The following is a 20,508-nucleotide window of genomic DNA, read 5'->3' on the forward strand; positions in this document are numbered from 1 at the left end:
TCAGTAGTCCCATGGCACCCAAGATGTCACCACGCCGGATCTCCTCAAGGATTTGATCCATATTAAAGATGCTTATAGGAAACGGTGGCAGATTTAGGGACCCAACTGCCGGGCCTAATACCTGGAGTTAGCCCGGGAAGTATGAAATCGATTGCTGGAAAGAAAGATGGAAAAATCGGAGGAACTTTGCCGTCAGATCGCAAATTTTGGCAGGTTATGTATAAAATTTTAAGCATTCACTTATGAATTTTCAGTATAATACCGTAGTGAAGCACGGGTATCTTGCTAGTCCTTCTATAATTCTTCTTTTGAACAATGTATTGTTCACACTTTACCCACTTCTGACACAAAAATCCACCGACTTCTCTCCCTCTTCATTCCTCTTTCTGTATCTAAAAAAGGTCCAATTACTTCTTCCATTCCTTTTGTCACATCCCACCGTTGCATTAAAGTCTCCCATGGCAGTCGCTTCCACATGTGCTGGGCTGAGTGGCTCAGACGGTTAAGGCGCTGGCCTTCTAACCCCAACTTGGCAGGTTCGATCCTGGCTCAGTCCGGTGGTATTTGAAGGTGCTCAAATACGACAGCCCCGTGTCGGTAGATTTACTGGCATGTAAAAGAACTCATGCAAGACTAAATTCCGGCACCTCGGCGTCTCCGAAGACCTTAAAAAGTAATTAGTGGGACGTAAAGCAAATAACATTATTATTACTTCCACATGCTTTATTTCTATCTATACAGTGGCTCCATGAATTTGTGCGTATAATCTTCTTTCCATTCAGTGTGGGGTGCATCGTCTCTGATGAAATCCTTTACTCCATTCTTTGTCCTTAACTGTATCTCTATTATTCTATTACGTATGTAGTCCAGTTTATGTTCAAACTCATATAAGATCTTGTTAATTATTATCCTCAACTTCTTCTTGCCTTTTCCTCACCACTTAACCTAACTCAGTGCCATCATAGCTATATTCTCCTTCTGCCTGAAATCAGTCACCTCTTCTGACTTTCCAGTCAGGACATGAGGTTGATTGCCTCCTTCATAACGTTCTCTACTGGTCCACTTCTCACTGTTCCCCCAGCATAAGAACTGCGCTCTGCTTCAGGGGAACTTACAAGTTTTATCATAGTAACACTAGTTATAATAGTCTTTCATTAAATGCTTGCAATTTCTATATTTAAAAATCATTAGTTTATCTTTCATTTGCAGTAAAATAAGTTGTGAGAAATGGAAACATTTTACACATAAGTTATATTTTGTTTTTTCAGCTCCACCAGGAACAATTATATGACTTACTATCCCAGAACAAGTCGTCGGTGGACATACGTGAAGATGGGAGTGGCATCAAAATTCCTGGGCTTACTGAAGTTCCTGTCTCAAGTCGAAATGAAACTTTGACCTGTTTAGCAAAGGTACTTCATCCTCTTTACAAATAACTCGTGTTCAACAAGAATTTTAAATGCTACAGTTCGTGAGAGTGTAGGTAGTGGTATTGGAACTCAATTCCAAATTCATTCATATCATTTGTTTATCTTACGTGAAGTGCATTCCGATACCCAGTAGTTATCTGTTTATTCAAATTATTTCCCTCTATGTTTCTTCTACAGTGTATTAGAGACCTAACATTTTATTTCTGTCCTTTCCCTCATATACGTTCCAGAACCTTGATTACAATGTTAGACTGACTTTACTTCATTTCTTTATATGGATCCACTACCTTTCTGTCTAATTTTTACCAGTTTATTATCCATGGGAATTTTCTGTTGTATGACTAATTTTTTAATAACCCAATCAAAATATTTGAATGTAGATTTTCATGTGTATGAAATATTTTTTCTTATGGCAGAGTGGATGGATGTAGTTTATATTACTATGGTAGTGTAACAGACTGCTCCAGTCTGCTTTCTTATAAATTATCTTTACTGTTTGTTTGGCATAGTTGGTTAAACACTTGCCTGTTATGTTCAATATTGCAGGACTGAATTCTAGTACAGTGGATGAAAGCATTTAAGAGTGCTGAAATATAAGGATCACCTGCCCTTACATTTACTGCCATTTCAAGAAACCCTTTTAAAGCACCAAATTGTAATGTTTTGGCTTCTTTTAAAATATCTTGCAATTAATCAGTGTTACACACACACCGTATTGGTAGTTGTCCTATGAGTCAGATTAACTGTAGAGCTTTCATGTAGGTTGTTTTATGTCATGTTGACAGTGTTATATTGTCCAAAACATGGCAGCGCGATATAGTCTGTATTACATTGGAAATACATTACTGAAGGCCACCAAGGCCAACTGGTAGGGTTGGCTGGTTTAAACCACTACTGTATGATTTAAACTATGGTTCAAAGCCAGTGGTTTGTTTTAAATGAACCATCTTGATTTTTTTTAATGACATATAATTCTAATTACCGCTATAACTTATGTTACTGTAAAATTAGCCCAATTAATTCATTCAATAATCTATTCATATTAATCTAATGAGTAATGAATCATACCCTGGGACATCCTATTGCAAATGGGAACACAGTGAAGTTGATGCAGGTAAGGTGATTCAATTTTTGTTTAACATGTTGATGATGGCATATTGTTTTCAGAGTTTATTCATGGGGAATGAAGTAATTATTGAGGGATACATAGACTCTGGTGGACAATATCTTAAGTACGGCCTTGAGACATTAAGGTGCATTGTGCGCTGAGACCGCATGGCGGGTCTCTTCATCCACAAGTAATATATTACAGTGATGGAAGAAGACAGTCTACCATAAATACATACAAACAGCTCGCGATGTTGTTTAAAAATGATTTTATTATTTTGTCTAGTCGGTAAATAAAAGTTCAGTGTTCATATAAAGGGTCTCTATAATTACCTTTGGGTCTAGGTGTCCTGTGTTGCCGGTGATCGGTCCTGTTCGAGTTAATCTATCTTCTACTGCGTGAAGGATGCTCTCTCTTATATTCTGCACATCTCCCTTGATGGTCAAAATCCTGTTTTCTACCCTTCCATCAACGGCAGAAACATGGCTCTCAAAATTTCCCTCGACTATAGAAATCCTCCCCTCAACCTGTTGTTTTGTGCCGGAAACCTGTATTTCCACCTCCTCTTTGAGATTCGAGGTGTCTCCTTCCAGCTGGCTTACCGTTCTATCTATCTGCTCGACCTGTTCCAGTTTTGAACTGATGTCCGATATCTGCTGTGTTAATTCATTGGTGACATTGTTAATTTGGGGTGAAATTTTATCATCTACGGTTGAAATTTTTCAAATCTATGCACTGTTCTACTTTGTAATCCTGCATGTACACTTGAGATATATGTTTAGTTAAAACTGTATTTGCTTCAAAAATCTTGTCATCTTACCTTCTAAATTTCTTCTATAATCTGTTCTGTTAGGTCGCAATTGACGTCTGAAATTTTGCCTGATAGTTTGTAATTTACTTTCGAAATTTGATCTGATAGTTTGTCATTGTGTTCCGTTAAGGTGGAATTAACTCGTGAATCAACATCTGAGATTTTGTCATTGAGTGCCTGTATCATGCCTATTAAGTTGGAACACATTTTGGTAATATTTACCTCCTCTTTCGATGATGAGTCCAGATGTTTGTCCATTTCGAAAAAAATCTTTTGGGGATCTTCGCCGTTTTTGACAAGATCTTCTCGTAACCTCATCTTCAATCATTTCCTATTGCCGTCCATCAGATGATTTCTCTTTGCAAGTTCATCTTTGAGTTGTTTTACGGACATATTTTCCAATAACATTTTCATTTTGTTTTGATACACTTACACTTGGATCACCACCGAAAATTATTCTTCAGTCCTTGTCATGGTCACCAATGACGTATCCACAAAGGCGCACACAAAATGCTGTCAGTTGTGTACACTGTTTTATTTATAAGTTATTTGCACATATTCTACACTCACGCACTAATGAACCGCCATCTTGACAAACATCTGACTGCTACAGTAGAATGTCAGCAGAATCAAAACACGAGTTCATGACTTCCACAAAAGTCTCATTAAAACAACTCAGCTCTGCCCTGAAGACTGCCTCTTTATATACATTGCCTGGTCAGGCTTCTAGAAGAATATGACACACGTTTTCTTGTAATTTCAAGAATGAAAAAGAATTTTCGATACAATTCTAGTGACAAGATGCATTGTGCTGGAATATTACCATGTGTTACACAATTTTGCATTGTATTATACATCATATATACAGGTAATAATATATACTATTGATTATGTGTTTTTCCATTAAATAAACTCATATTAATATATATATACAGCAGATGTTTCATGACATAACCTCACAAATAATACGACCATGATTTATACCAAATAAAGTTCGTACACAATGATGATAATAATAATAATAATAATAATAATAATAATAATAATAATAATAATAATAATAATACTAACACTAATAGATGTAAACAACTTCATAGCCACACCTCACAAGTCATAATAATAATACTAATAATAATAATAATAGCAATGATAATTCCAGCTCGATATATGCATTATTTACCCATGGATTAGAGAATATTGTTTCCAACTTATACTGGCCTGTTGCATGTGCATCAGTTGATTCCCAAAGGGAACTTGATATATTTGTCCCAAATGAGAATACCAATATACTGTATTTGGTCCGTTATTGGACATAATAAATTTTCCTGCTAACTCATTCCTGGTTGCCAGCGTTTTGCCCCAGTTTGCTAAGTTGGGCTTATCAGTTGGTAAATAGCACACCTACCAAGACGCATTGCTAGTGCATACCGTGGAGGCCACTGGGTAGGCTACTTAGAGCCACCACCAAGTGCATGATGTGTGAATCTATAATTATCTTTTTTGCAAAGAGATGATTCAGATCAAGGCTTTGTGCCGTGCGCAGTGTAATTTACTCCAGGAATCATTCTTGTTACTTTTATATTTATCAATTATATGCTTTGTATAGTCTAATTCCACCCAGCTTCACTCTCCTGTTAAAGATAGCCACCACCAAGTGCATGATTATGCAAGTAGCCTATGCAGTGGCCTCCACGGTATGCACTAGACATGCGTCTTGGTAGGTGTACTATTTACCAACTGATGAGCCCAACTTAGCACACTGGGGCGAAATGCTGGCAACCAGGAATGAGTTAGCTGGAAAATTTATAATGTCCAACTATGTTGAAAGACGAGAATGTCTGTTATCCCTACGCAGGTATAGACTGTCGATGTTGGCCGACCAAGCAACATTGAATGAATTGGGTGTACACACAAACCCGTTATCCAGACCGAGGCAGGTTAGTTCTGTTCGTGTGCAAATATACTTCGCTATTCAATTTCTCTCCACAGCTGACCAGGACTTGCTAAATTTAGCCAGCAATTATCCACCGTGCATAATACATGGCAGTTACCAGAGCCATAAAGGTCTTGCGTTCGAGACCAAGGACCCCACACGATGACATGTAGTATATATCTGTGTTCTTTTTCAGGAGGTGTTTATTTTCACCTTGTGTGTGTTTGTCCGATGTGTATTTTTGTCCATTGTCATTGTGTGCATCGTTGATTAAGGGAATTACAGCACAAGCTAATTTCTGGTTGTGAGGTTCTATTCCTCCCTAGTTTATCCGGGGTGGAGCCCATGATTGTAAATTCAGTGTCTTTTTGGGGGTATATTACCAGTCCCAAGCAACTGTTTATTATATTTGTTTACTGACTAGTTCGGATTTCTTTGTTCAGGCCGAGATGTGTGAATCTATAACTATCTTATCTTAGAAGTGAAGCTTCCACGGTGTGAAGAATTATTTAATTTATTTTCCGGGTTGAACCGTGTTGTACTTGTACGCATATCACGTACAGTTTGCCGACGTTTCGAATACATTGCAGTATTCTTTGTCAAGGCGACTGAAATACCCCTACTCGATCCGAGGTAATCAGTCTCCCAGGCAGAATTACACTACTAGAGTGGCCTTGATCTTGGCCTTTTATATCCTAGCCTATCTGGCTGACGAAAGCCCTGGCTGTCTCGCGAGGCTTCTGGAAAGTTTATGTCACAGCCAGGTAGTGGGGGCTTGCCCGCGCTGTTATGTAATGGGGTTGCGGCCCGTGTGTTTATGTTGTGGTCTGTATATCTTAAACTATGAATGATGGGCATCCAAGAATTACTGATTTTGTATCCTTCTTCTAAATTTATGTTATTCGGATGTTTCTTGATTTCGATAGCCTCGCGGATTTTTCTTTCCAGATTCCAAGGGATAAGACAAGACCAAGATCCTAGCAGCTATCCCTTGGAATCTGGAAAGAAAAATCCGCGAGGCTATCAAAATCAAGAAACATCCGAATAACATAAATTTAGAAGAAGGATACAAAATCAGTAATTCTTGGATGCCCATCATTCATAGTTTAAGATATACAGACCACAACATAAACACACGGGCCGCAACCCCATTACATAACAGCGCGGGCAAGCCCCCACTACCTGGCTGTGACATAAACTTTCCAGAAGCCTCGCGAGACAGCCAGGGCTTTCGTCAGCCAGATAGGCTAGGATATAAAAGGCCAAGATCAAGGCCACTCTAATAGTGTAATTCTGCCTGGGAGACTGATTACCTCGGATCGAGTAGGGGTATTTCAGTCGCCTTGACAAAGAATACTACAATGTATTCGAAACGTCGGCAAACTGTACGTGATATGCGTACAAGTACAACACGGTTCAACCCGGAAAATAAATTAAATAACTATAACTATCTTTTTTGCAAAGAGATGATTCAGATCAAGGCTTTGTGCCGTGCGCAGTGTAATTTATTCGAATCCTATGTCAAAACAGAATAATACCACCGTATTCCACACCATGATTGTAATATGGGTTTGAGACCCTTGTTTCTGTTTAACCCCTTCAGTCCCAAATTATCTTCTGGCGTCGAAAAAATTATTTTTGCTGACTAGCAGACCCCTTGGGATTCTTTTAAGCCATATTGGAACAAAAATAGTTTTTGTTGCCATTGCTTCAAAAAATATTTTCTTGTCCAATATATTGGACACTGGGTCTAGGAGGTTGTAAGATCATGAAATCTTAAGTGACTAAAATGCAGGTTTAAAAATACTATTTTATTGCAGAATATGACTACACATCGTTAATATCAATGATATGTATAAATAAATCGCAAAATAATTAAGACTGGCTTTCTACTTCAAAAGAAATACTCCCGAGAAACAAAATAACGTGGATTGACTTCATATTTTTACATTTCTTCCTAGAAATTAAACCTGCTTGCTGTCTGTATACCCTGTAAAAAGGAGGTACTGGTATTTCTCTTTGGGAAAATCGAATGATCATAAATATGTCTTTCAATAAAATGTGTATTACGATGTAACCTAGCAACCGTGCAGGCTGTGATGTGACATATTGATGGATGGCCATGACATGGAGATCTACGGACAATGCAGCTTCCTTTATACAGATCCATGACTTATTTACTACAGCTCAGTGTAGGCAAATCAGTGCTTTAATTTTACTATCATTGGTAGTTTTGAAATTTGTTTTACCAGACTACAGGGCATAAATATTTGTATATTTTGCAAAATTTTCAAAATCATCATCTGTGATATACTTGATGAAGAAATCAATAGGATAATCTTGAAAACCTTGAACGTCACTGAAATCATATTGGAAACGAATAAAAGAGAGAAAGAACGACGCCTGTATTGATTTTCAGTGGTGTTTTTTAGTTTTTCAGCGAGATAATCCCACAGGTGGCTATTGTTTGTTATAGTTGTCTCACCAGTCCCTAACTGTATAAGTAAACCTACAGCTTCTTCCCCACCTTCTGCCATTAGTTGATCTGTCCCAACACGTTCACATCCAATATCATCTGCCAGTCCTGTGAATCCCATTTAGGTTTCATGTCTTCCTTGACTGAAAGATTTGTACATCCCATCCTGACACCTTGGCCAACAGCAGCTGGAATATCTTCAAAGTTATCCCTTTCATCTGACATATCAGTATCAAACAGATCTCCGTCTTCGAGCATGTCCAGTATTCCCTTGGCATGCGTTTCATTCAGAACACTGATGTTTTCCTGCATCCTAGAAGTAAAACAAAATTTTACATAATTTCTAAAAATAACCTCACATTTTTATTGTTGAAGGGCAAAACCTAATTATTATACATTTTGGAAGAATTATTGTATAATTTAAGCCTGTAATACTTTGTAAAAGATTCAAAAGTTGTGAACTCTCATCCGCATCCAGGTCATGAACTTCAGAAGAAATACTACCATTGCGACCTGATGTCCAAAATTTTGGACATTGAATTCCATCGCTTAGGAAGCTCAAGTAAACTTGTTTTTTCAGTTATCATATTATAAATCTGAAGATTATGTTACACTCTTCCACACACATAATTTTCTGAAGTCATATGAAGCAAAGTGCTCAAGTAATTAATACAGAAATGTGACTTACCTGATGGTCCTGGCAATGAGTCTGCCATCTTGCATGTTTTGATGTTTACTTCATAACTCTATCAACAGAAGACAGAGGTATTCGATGCCTTGCACTAGCCAAACGTCTAAAATAATGATCATGAGGTTTGAATGGTAATTGAGATAATTTACTGCGTTTAAAATAGGATAAAAGTTAGTGTCCAATATATTGGACACCAGGTCTGAAAGGGTTAAAATTGTGAAGGCAAATTTTATTGTAATATTTCTGTAATTCAATTTTATTTTATTTGGGAAGATTATCATTCTTTTCTCATGCTTATTGTTAATAAACATTTCCACCCATTTATTTCTTCGAGTTCTCATCTACGAGTAATGTATCCTAGATCCTGTCCTATGATTTTGAGATAATTTTAGATAGACTTTTCGACCAACACTTTTATTGATATTTAGAAATTTCATGGTCCGTATTGAAGTGGGATTACAATAATTGAAATTAATTAATAGGAGGACCCCTATTAATTAATTTCAATTATTGTAACCACACTTTTATGTCCGAACATACCACACAGCGTCTCTGCTGATCTAGGCAAATTGAGGACAGGGGAAGGTACAGTATGTTCAAAATCTAAAGGAGTAATGTGAAGCATTGGAAGTAGAAGATTCTTTGCAAAGGAAAAAAAAAATGAGATAGGCCTCTTTGTTGCTGAAAGAATTAGAAGAAAAGAAGCGGAGGGTGATGGCAGGAGTTTGACAGTCGTTAGTGGCTATAGATGAAGAAATTTCTTCGCTGAATCAGTAATGATAATTAGTTTTTTTTTAAACCTTAAAGTGAATTTAATTAGATTAAATTCAACATCCAAGTTTTGAAATTTAATATGCACACAATTGCTCATTTATTTTTTGGATGTTAAGTTTTCAAAATGTATTTTAATATTACTGACATAGTGAAACTTCCTTTATAATTCTGCTTTACCCTCTTTAGTCACTCCTTGAACAACATCTTCCTTGAAAGTTTCTCTCAATTCTTTGTTCTTCAACTTGTGTACAATTCCAGTGACTGACCACCCTGTAGTTAAGCTTTAATTTTTTTTTTTTTTTTTTGTGCAAAAAATACATTTCATCACCCCAAAATTGAATTGTTACATGTGAATTAATGTAAAAAATTGTACAGCTCCCTCATGTTGAAATAATAAAGAGTTCTTATTCTTCCTCCAGGGTTCTTCAGTGCGTGCTACAGGTGCTACAGCAATGAACGTTCATTCAAGTAGAAGTCATGCTATATTTACCATAACAATTTCACAAGAATACAAGGACAAATCGTAAGTTATGTGTTTTGCTACATTTTTCTCATTTATCATAACTGGTTTCTCATCGAGCTGGCTAACTCGGCATTATCTCTTTGTTTTACCCTCCTGTCCCCGTTATGTCTTGTTTATTCCAGGAATCATTCTTGTTACTTTTATATTTATCAATTATATGCTTTGTATAGTCTAATTCCATCCAGCTTCACTCTCCTGTTAAAGATAGCTGGGAAGCAAAGAGAAGTATGGAAAATTTTGTTCGCAAAATAACTTCCTTTTTACAAAACAGTGTTTATCCCAATATTGAATATACAGTGTTAGCTTTGCTGTGTCTCTAATTTCTCTCTTTATACAACATGCTTCATAATTCACTGTATGAACATTGTGTGTTTAATTTAGAGGTAAAAATAGGACTAAAATCAATTTTTTCTGAAGTGGCTTTTTTTTTTTCTTCCAGAGATATGCAACACACATAAAATACATTCATCCCGGAGTTGATTCATTTAAGGATCCCAAATTCAACTGAGTTACTCTACATAGTGCAAGCTTCCAGTAAATGCATTCTACCCTGGGTGATATTTCACCAAGTTGAACACAAACAAAGCAAAATTAATTCCTCTCGGAGTTCAACTAAACAAAGGGATCAAAAACTCAGTACAGTACAGCACATTCAGTTTACCCCAAAGCAATTTCAAAGTGACAAGCTGGGCTGAGTGGCTCAGAGGGTTGAGGCACTGGCCTTCTGACCCCAACTTGGCAGGTTCGACCCTGGCTCAGTCCGGTAGTATTTGAAGGTGCTCAGATACGTCTGCCTCATGTTGGTAGAGTTACTGGCATTTGAAAGAGCTCATGTGGGACAAATCCCATGCACCTCGGCATCTCCGAAAACCTTCAGAAGTAGTTAGTGGGACGTAAACACACTAACGTTATTATTCAAAGTGATGTCCATGAAAGTGTAGACGTGTCCATTGTTGTACTGTTCCTGGAATGTTACAGACCCTGTTCAAACATACATACAGTAAACAAAACCCTTTCTTAAATTAAAATTCAGGAAACTTAATCGTCAAAAATTACCAGTGTTTCGCCCAGAGTGTGGCATGAGCTCATCAGTTGGATACCGCACCTTCTCCAAGACACTGGCCGGCTAGCACTCCCGTAGCGACACCACTGCAAGCCATACATGTGATAAGCACAATGCAGTGCCGACGTACTAGGGGAGAATTGCATCTCCACTTGCTATATTGCCCTCCCGGGCTAGCATGACCAAAATATGGCTTCCGATTGAGATAGCTAAAATTAAAATTCAGGAAAGACTCAATCGTCAAGAATTACCAGTGTTTCGCCCAGAGTGCGGGATGGGCTCATCAGTTGGATACCGCACCTTTTCCAAGACACATGAATGGCTTGCAGTGGTGTCACTACTGGCGTGCTAGCCACAGTTCATGGAGGATTTAGGATGAGAATTATCTCAGTGTATTCACCATGTGAGGGTGCAGTTGAGGATCATGTTGACAAGTTTTATGAAGCATTGTGTGACATCATAGTCAGGATCAACAGAAAGGATAGGATAGGCCTAGTGCTAATGGGCAATTTCAATGCGAGAGTTGCAAATAGAACTGAAGGATATGAAAGGGTGATTGGTAAATGTGGGGAAGATATGGAAGCTAATGGGAATGGGAAGCGTTTGCTGGACTTTCTGGCTAGTATGGGTTTAGGAATTACAAATACATTCTTCAAGCATAAGGCTGTTCACCACTACACATAGGAGGCTAGGGTACCAGATCCATAATAGACTATATCTTAACCAACTTCGAATTCAGAAAATCTGTTAAGGAGTGTACAGGTTTTTCGGGAATTTTTTGATGAAACAGACCACTATCTGATATGTAGTGAACTAAGTGTTTCTGGGCCTAGGATAGAGGAAGCGAAATCTGTCTGCAAACGAATAAGGGTAGAAAATCTCCAGGATGAGGAAATTAGACAGAAATACATGGATATAATTAGTAGGAAGTTCCGAACAGTCGACAGCAAGCATGGTCAGGATATAGAAAGGGAATAGGTGGCATACAGGGATGCTGTAGTAGCAAAAGCAGGGGAATGCCTAGGAACAACTGTATGTAAAGATGGGAAAAAGCGAACATCTTGGTGGAAAGATGAAGTAAGTGCAGCTTATAAACGTAAAAAGAAGGCTTATCAGAAATGGCTCCAAAGAAGGGCGCCATTCTGCCAGTCATAACACACATTATTAAGTACTGTTTAACCCAAGGAATTTTCCCTGCGTCATGGAACGTTGCCCTCATCATCCCAATCCTGAAAAAGGATGGACCCAGTATTCCTTCAGATTACCGACCAGTTTCTATCCTACCACCCCTGTCCAAACTGCTGGAACGCCTGGTACATGAGCAAATCCTTACATACTTACATAAATGTGCTTTACTCGACTCTTACCAATCAGGCTTTAAGAAAAAACATAGTACCATGACAGCTCTGCTGAAAGTGACAGATGACATTAGATATGCAACGAACAACAAACGAGTGACAATACTTACTCTTTTACATTTCAGTAGCGCATTTGATGCTGTCGATCCTAGGTTGCTTCTTCCCAAATTACAGTCCTTAAACTTTAGCCAGAAAGTGCTGGAATTTTTCTATTCTTACCTTACAAACCGCCGACAGGGTGTGGTTGCAAATAATAATAAATCAATGTGGCGAACAAAAAATATTGGTTTCCCACAAAGGTCAGTCCTTGGCCCTCTCCTGTTCACTTTATATATAAATGATATCACCAGATCAATTAAGCATTGCAAGTACCATCTTTATGCTGATGATCTGCAAATTTATTACCACACTAGAACTAATAATATACAACAAGCAATATGTAATGTTAATGTTGACCTTGAGCAAATTAATGGCTATGCAATTAAAAACAACCTTAAATGAAACCCCCATAAAACGCAAACCATTATCATCGGTACATCAAATAATCTTCACATTTTAAAACAAACCTGCATTCCTCCCATAACTTTAAATAATACTGTTATACCTTATTGTGAATCAGTTTCTAACCTTGGAGTTAGAAACTCTAAACTGGTCAGCGCAAGTTAAGAATATCTGTAAAAAGGTTTATTGTGGCTTGCACCCCTTAAAACGGTTCAGAAATGTATTCCCTCAATCACTAAAAATTCAACTTGTTCAGTCATTATTATTTCCCATTTTTGACTACTGTGATTTAATTTTTACAGATATAACAAATGAATTAAGCTTAAAACTACAATGCGCTCAAAATGCTTGTCTTAGATATGCTATGGATTTACGGTATGACGCTCGAGTTTCTCCCTGTTATAAACAATTATCTTGGTTACGACTAGACGACAGGCGTAAACTACATTCAAATACTCGTATGTACCAGGTACTTTCGGAAGACATCCCTGCTTATCTCTCCAGCAATTTTTGTCACCTTGGCTCTTTACATCTCCATGATACTTGCTCTGTGTCGCTCCTAGAAGTACCTGTCCACCAAACAACCACATACCATCGATCATTTACTATCACCGCTTCGGGATGGTGGAATGATCTCCCCAAAGACATCAAGGATGCTGAATCAAAAAAAATATTTAAAACCTCTTACCAGCAGTTCCTCGTTAAGTGCTTCCAGCAAAGTACCTGTATGAGTAGAACGAGTGATTGTGTGTGAAAATGATATGAGATTATTGTAAATTAAAATAAGATATTGGGTTAATATGATAATTTAAATTAAATTAAAAACATCCTTACTGTATTTACGAAGTAGAAGTAGCCTAAACATAGCTAGTAGTAACTGAATTTAACTTAGATGTAGTATTGCAAGGATACAATTAGCTGAATTGCATTTAAAATTTTTATTAGGCTTACTAGTATTTTTACGTTTGTATTTCTTTCGTTGTGTATTGAAATGAGTATTTTTTTCAAATCTGTATTATGTAGGCAGTTCCTTTTTCTTTCTGTCATCTTTGCCTGTATATATTCATATTTTTGTCTTAGAAATTAGTGTTGTTTGTAGTTCTTAGTATTTTCAGTTAATCAGTGTCATTGTATTAACAAATAATAATATGTGTGTGGTTAAGTGTAAGAAAGGGCCAAGAGCCCCTAACTTCGCCATAGAAAATAAAGGCTTTTATCTATCCAGACAGGAAATTGTACATAGATGAAAGGAACAGAGCAAAATTAGACAGAAGTACAGTTGCTGAATCCAAAAAGAAGTCGTGGGAAGATTTTGGTAATAACCTGGAAAGGCTAGGTCAAGCAACAGGCAAAACTTTCTGGACAGTTAAAAAAGAATCTTAGGAAGGGAGGGAAAAAGGAAATGAACAGTGTTTGGGTAATTCAGGTGATCTCGTAAGAGATCTCAGGGAATCACTGGACAGGTGGAGGAAATACTATGAAAATCATCTCACCGTTAAAGGAAATCTTCATGGTGGTGTCGTGAACATCGGAGCTCGTGGGGAGGAGGAAAATGATGTTGGCGAAATTGTGCTTGAGGAAGTGGAAAGGATGGTAAATAAACTCCGTTGTCATAAAGCAGCAGAAATAGATGAAATTAGACCTGAAATTATGAAGTGTAGTGGGAAGGCAGGGATGAAATGCCTTCATAGAATAATAAGATTAGCATGGAGTGTTGGTAAGGTACCTTCAGATTGGAGAAATGCAGTAACTGCACCTATCTATAAGCAAGGTAACTGGAAGGATTGCAAGAACTGTCGAAGTATCACATTGATTAGTATACCCCGCAAAGTATTCACTGGAAGGGAGAGTGCAACAGTGGTTGAGAGGAAGTTGGATTAAAACCAGTGTGGTTTCAGACCACAGAGGGGCTGTCAGGATCAGATTTTCAGTATGCGCCAGATAATTGAAAAATGTTACGAGAAGAATAGACAATTGTGTTTGTGTTTTGTAGATCTAGAGAGCATGTGACAGGGTGCCGAGGAAAAAGATGTTCACCATACTGTGGGATTAAGGGTAGGTTAATAAAATCAAGCAAAGGCATTTATGTTGACAATTGGGCTGCAGTGAGAATTGATGGTAGAATGAGTTCTTGGTTCAGGGTACTTACAGGTGTTAGACAAGGCTGTAATCTTTCAGCTTTGTTGTTTGCAGTTTACATGGATCATCTGCTGAAATGTATAAAGTGGCAGGGAGGGATTCAGTTAGGTGGAAATGCAGTAAGCAGTCTGGCCTATGCTGACGACTTGTTCTTAATGGCAGATTGTGCAGGAAGCCTGGAACTTGAAAATAGGTGCAATGTGTATTGTATGAAAATTAGCCTTTCCAAGACTAAACTGATGTCTGTAGGTAAGAAATTTATCAGAATTGAATGTCAGATTGGTGATATAAAGCTGGAACAGGTGAATACTGTAATTTCAAGTATTTAAAATGTGTGTTCTCCCAGGATGGTAATATAGCAAGTGTGATTGAATCAAGGTGCAGTAAAGCTAATGCGGTGAGCTCGCAGTTGCGATCAACAGTATTCTGTAAGAAGTAAGTCAGCTCCCGGACCAAATTAACTTTACATCGGTCCGTTTTCAGACCAACCTTGCTTTACGGGAGCGAAAGCTGGGTGGACTCGGGATATCTTATTCATAAGTTAGAAGTAACAGACATGAAAGTAGCGAGAATGATTGCTGGTACAAACGGGTGGGAACAACGGCAGGAGGGTGCTTGGAATGAGGAGATAAAGGCTAAATTAGGAATGAACACGATGGATGAAGCTGTACTCATAAATCGGCTTCGGTGGTGGGGTCATGTGTGGCGATTGGAGGAGGATGGGCTACCTAGAAGAATAATGGACTCTGGTATGGAGGGTAAGAGAAGTAGAGAGAGATCAAGACAACAATGGTTAGGCTCATTTTCTAACGATTTAAAGATAGGAGGTATAGAACTAAATGAGACCACAGCACTAGTTGCAAATAGAGGATTTTGGCGACATTTACTAAATTCACAGAGGCTTGCGGACTGAACGTTGAAAGGCGTAACGGTCTATAATGATGTATGTATGTTATCTGTTGAAATTTACTGACCTGAAAGAAGTTTTCATGGAAATAGTGTCGTAGTACCGTCACAGTCTAATATATACATTCGCGAAGCTCTGATGATATTTTTCATCCAAGGTGACTACAGCGCTCTAAGCGGCGAGGTAGAGGCAACTTGCTAACAGACAACAACGAATGAATTACCACTACAGTCTAAAATGGTCATAACTTCGAAATCATTCATGCAAATAATGCCCTGACAAGGTTATTGTCACCCTTATGAAATAGTGGAGGAGGTCAAACAATTTATTTCGATGAGGAGTTCGAGGATAATATTGAAATATTTATTTAATCTTAAGGAGTTATTTTTCTTTACCACGGACTATAATATAAAATCGCTTCTAGAGGACAACCGGTTCTAAATAGGTATATACCATCACAGACTTTTTTGTAGAGGTTTTTATGCTCTACAATTCGTACGCTTACACTTGAGGTCTATCGTTGACGGTTCAGACAGCGTAAGCTAAGAAAGCAAGTGACAGACCGACATCGAACCTGCCAAGTTGGATTCAACTCGGGGGCGGGGCGATGTACAGTAGAAGTCCGTTATAGCGAGACTTCATAACAGCGAAATATTTACTCGCTATAATGGATTATCGTTATATCCGATTTTTGTATAAAAGTCGGAAAACCCTTCATGCACTTTAAAATCGGTATGAAACGGCAATCAGTTTGTTCAAAACTTGCGTTTCCGTAGATGATATCCACACGACGGCTTACTTGTTTGTTATTTTCCGTAATCCGATACTACGTGAAAGTGTATGTTTAATTTCATTCTAAAAAAAAAAATAGTACCTTATATCTCCGAATCCAAGATGAACCCCACTTTTTCCTTCAAAATATTTAAATCAGGCTCAAAAAGAAGTTTGTTAAATCATATGAATGCCTTGTCTTACAGTGGGCTTACGCATTTTTAGACGCCGAACATTGACTTTTGTCACGCCGTATTTTTCTATTTTTGGCGGCTGCACAGTTATTAATTTCCGCGGATTTAAGGACCATTAACTCAGCATTGGCATTGTAATACCGAAGAGAACTCGTTGAAAATTTTCCGGCAATACCTATTCCATGCGTCTCTACAATACAACGATCCATCAGGAAATTATTCTTGCTGTCTATAAAACTGTTACTTTTACGCTGCGTCAGATATAACCGGTTGCCGCTACACGCACGTCTCGCTTGTCGGGTTCGGCCAAATTCAGCGGCTAGCGATGTATTGGCCTAATCGCGAACGTTGAAAGTCAACGAACGAGTTTATTGCGCCACGGTATGGCAATTCCGCCCTTGCATTTTTCGTGCACATACCTCTCAATTTCATCTTTGACTTCTTTAAAGCGTCCTTGTTGCGGACCACTGAATGCATTTTTTGTACAGTACGCATTTTTTTAGCTCTTTGTCTTCATGCTAACGCCAAATATTTTCTTCAGTTAAGCCTATGCCGTATTTACTTGCGGCTGCACAATTATTCTACATTTCCGTGTGTTTCATAAACATTAACTTATAATTGGCATCATAATATCGACTAGAACCAGTTGGAAATTTGCCGGCAATGCCTTTTCCACGTATCTTTCTAATACGACTATCCATCACGAAAATATTCCTGCTGTCTATAAACCTTAATTTTACTAAGCGTCAAGTACAATAGACGCGTTATGACTCTGCCACTGAGTAGCCATGGCTTTTCTAAGAATTCGAAGGGTCGCATGCTTTGATGCCATTCTGCAGATTTGAGAATCACACAGGCTCTGTACAACCGGTTGTCGCGGCTAGCGATGTGTAGTAAAGAGGCGGTCGTTTATTGTCAATGAGTTCAGTGCGCGTGTGAAAAGAAGCAGCGTGGGTACCGCGGTAGTAGCCAGTGGTATCCATTAACTTACTGTTAGGCTGCGAATGTAACAACCCTTGAGTTTTCGCATGAGATTCTGAGGAAAAAAAGTCTTGGATTCGGGGAAATACGGTATCACTCCAGAGATTTCTGTGGCAAACACCTCAAGTTTCTTCTTCAAACAGTGTCACCTAACCTAATCGTATATGTAGCCTATCATGAAAACATATTTGAAACCCATGTAGAGAAATAACCTCACGAAAAATTTACATGTAAATAGCCGTAACTAGACGCGAGAAGATGTGAAATATCCTCTGAAATCAGTGATGTACTCTGCCATATTTTGAGGTGTATCACGTTCTTACTTAATTTCCGTACCGTATATAACATTAAAATTAAGATATCGTTTACTTCAGTCTTTATTTTTAACGGGTTAACAACTGCTATCGGCCACGTTATTTACGCATTTATTACGAAAACGTGTTTTCCTCTTTCATTTCGAATTTTCTTTAGAGAACAGCAGTCAATGGGTATTACTAGTAAACTCCAACATCGCCTTTGAATGTCAACGAGAGAGCTCGCACATGCACAAAGTGAGAAAACTATACCGTACCGAAGATGATCGATAGCATTTTGTTGCAAACGTTTCGGTTTTCTTATTCAAACAGCGTCACGTATCCTAACTTAACTGTACTATACGTATGATGATGATGCTTGTTGTTTTAAGGGGCCTAACATCGAAGGTCATCGGCCCAGCGTATGATGAAAGCACACTTCAAGCGCCAGTAGGGAAATTATACCTTTCTCGCTATAAATTTTCATAATAGCCTTTCCGTAATTTAACCAGACGCGACAAAATATAAACTAACCTCTTAAATCAATTAAGCACTCTGCCATATCTCAAGGTGTATCCCATTCTTACTTAATTGCAGTATCGGTATTTAGCCTCAAAATTAAGCGGTGGTTTAGTCAGCCTTAATTTTAACGAGTTAACAACCGTAATCGGACACGTTATTTACGCATTTATTGCGAAAATATGTTCTCTTTCATTTCGAATTTTCTTTACGGAATAACTGTCGACGGATATTACTAATCGACTCCGACATCGCCTTCGAATGTCGACGAGAGAAATCGCTAGTGCACATAGCGAGGAAACTATGCTGAAGGTAGTCGATCGCATGCAATATCATCGCTGGGTTGCATAAATATCGGCAACGGAAAAAATCGCGCGCGAATAATCGCTCGTAATAACGGATGCGCCAGTGATAGGTTTCCCATTGTAACCGAAGGACGATACACAGTTTAATATAGGAATTTTGAAGGGACAGAAAATTGTCATCGCTATAACGGAGTTCTCGTTATATGCCGTACTCGCTATAGCGGACTTCTGCTGTAGTTTAATTCTTTTTTTAGGATACATATATCTCAAAACCTAAAATGTTGCAGTCATGATAATTGGTATTTGGAAGCTCCTTTATAAATAAAGAAACAAGTATTTTTGGTTTTCGGAAAATTCACTTGAGGGGGGGAAGGTGAAAGGAAGTGAAAAAATTGAATTCTTTTATGAAGAAACTTATATCTCAAAAACTTAAGGTTACACACGTGAAAATTTGTATTTGGAATGTCCTTTAAAATTAAAGAAACAGGCATTTGGTGGGGGGGAATCAACTTGACGGGCTGGGGTGAAAAAGGATTTGAATTCCTTTTATGAGGATACGTATATCTCAAAATCTGAAAATGTTAAAGGCATGAACATTTGTATTTGGAATCTTCTTTCAAAGTAAAGAAACATGAATGAATTGAAAAATTAGTTGAATTCTTTGTATGTGGATACTTATTTCTCATAAACTAAAGGTGTTCAAAACGTGAAAATTGGTATTTGGAATCTCCTTTAAAAATAAAGGAATACACACTTTTGGGGAGGGGGGAATCAACTTAATGGGTAGAAAGGGGGGTGGGTAGGTGAAAAAGTGGTTGAATTCTTTTGATGAGGATACTTATGTCTCAAAACTGAAGATGTTACAGACATGAAAATTGGTATTTGGAATCTCCTTTAAAAATAAGGAAACACGCATTTGTTTGTTTTCGAAAAATCGACCTAAGGGGGGGTGGGGTTGAAAATAAGTAAATAAGGAGTTGAATTATATTTATGATGATACTTATATCTTAAGAACTGGAGCTGTTACAGATGTGAAAGTTGGTATTTTGTTGAATTTCCTTTCAAAATAAAGAAACAGTATATTTTTATTTTTGGAAAGTCCACTTAAGGCAGGAGAGGGGTGGAAAGAAGTGAAGAAGAAGTTGAATTATTTTTATGAGTATACATTTATCTCAAAAACTGAAGGTTGTACAGACATGAAAACTGGTATTTGAAGTCTCCTTTAAAAATAATGAAAAACACATTTTTTTGTGTTCGTAAAATCCACTTAAGGGGCTGAAAATAATTGAAAAAGCGGGTGAATTTTTAAAACGAGTACCGGTATATCTACATTATATGTCAAAAGATTAACATGTCAGAGACAAGAAACTTGCTATTTGGAAAGTCCTTTAAAAAATACAGGAACATGTACCTTTTTGTTTTCAGAGAAGGCACTTAACGGGGATGAAAAGAAGTGAAAAATAGTTTAATTATATTTTATGAGGATACTTATATCTTAAAAACTTAAGATGTTACAGATGTGGAAAGAGGTATTTGGAATCTCCTTTAAAAGTAAGGAAGCATGTATTTAATTTTTTGACTTGAGAGAATGCTGTTTCTCTCTTCTACAGTTCTATGTCGCATGGTTGTCTTAGCCCCAAAATGTAACACCACAAACGTGATTTACAAAAAATTTCTCTGGTAAATGACACTCGATTTTTCGGTGAGTTTTTATACTTTAGGAATTTTCAG

General features: G+C 37.7%; 1 protein-coding gene across 1 annotated transcript in view; it reads left to right on the plus strand.

The window, feature by feature from the left end:
- Klp3A (kinesin-like protein 3A) overlaps nt 1–20,508 on the plus strand; it is a 343,005-nt gene that overhangs the window by 62,262 nt on the left and 260,235 nt on the right. The window contains exons 6-7 of the mRNA XM_067139235.2: nt 1,269–1,412; nt 9,643–9,746. Of these exons, the coding sequence (XP_066995336.2) occupies nt 1,269–1,412; nt 9,643–9,746 (248 nt within the window). The remainder of the gene's footprint in view (nt 1–1,268; nt 1,413–9,642; nt 9,747–20,508) is intronic.

Source organism: Anabrus simplex, chromosome 2 (genome assembly GCF_040414725.1).
Source record: "Anabrus simplex isolate iqAnaSimp1 chromosome 2, ASM4041472v1, whole genome shotgun sequence".
Classification (NCBI taxonomy): domain Eukaryota; kingdom Metazoa; phylum Arthropoda; class Insecta; order Orthoptera; family Tettigoniidae; genus Anabrus; species Anabrus simplex.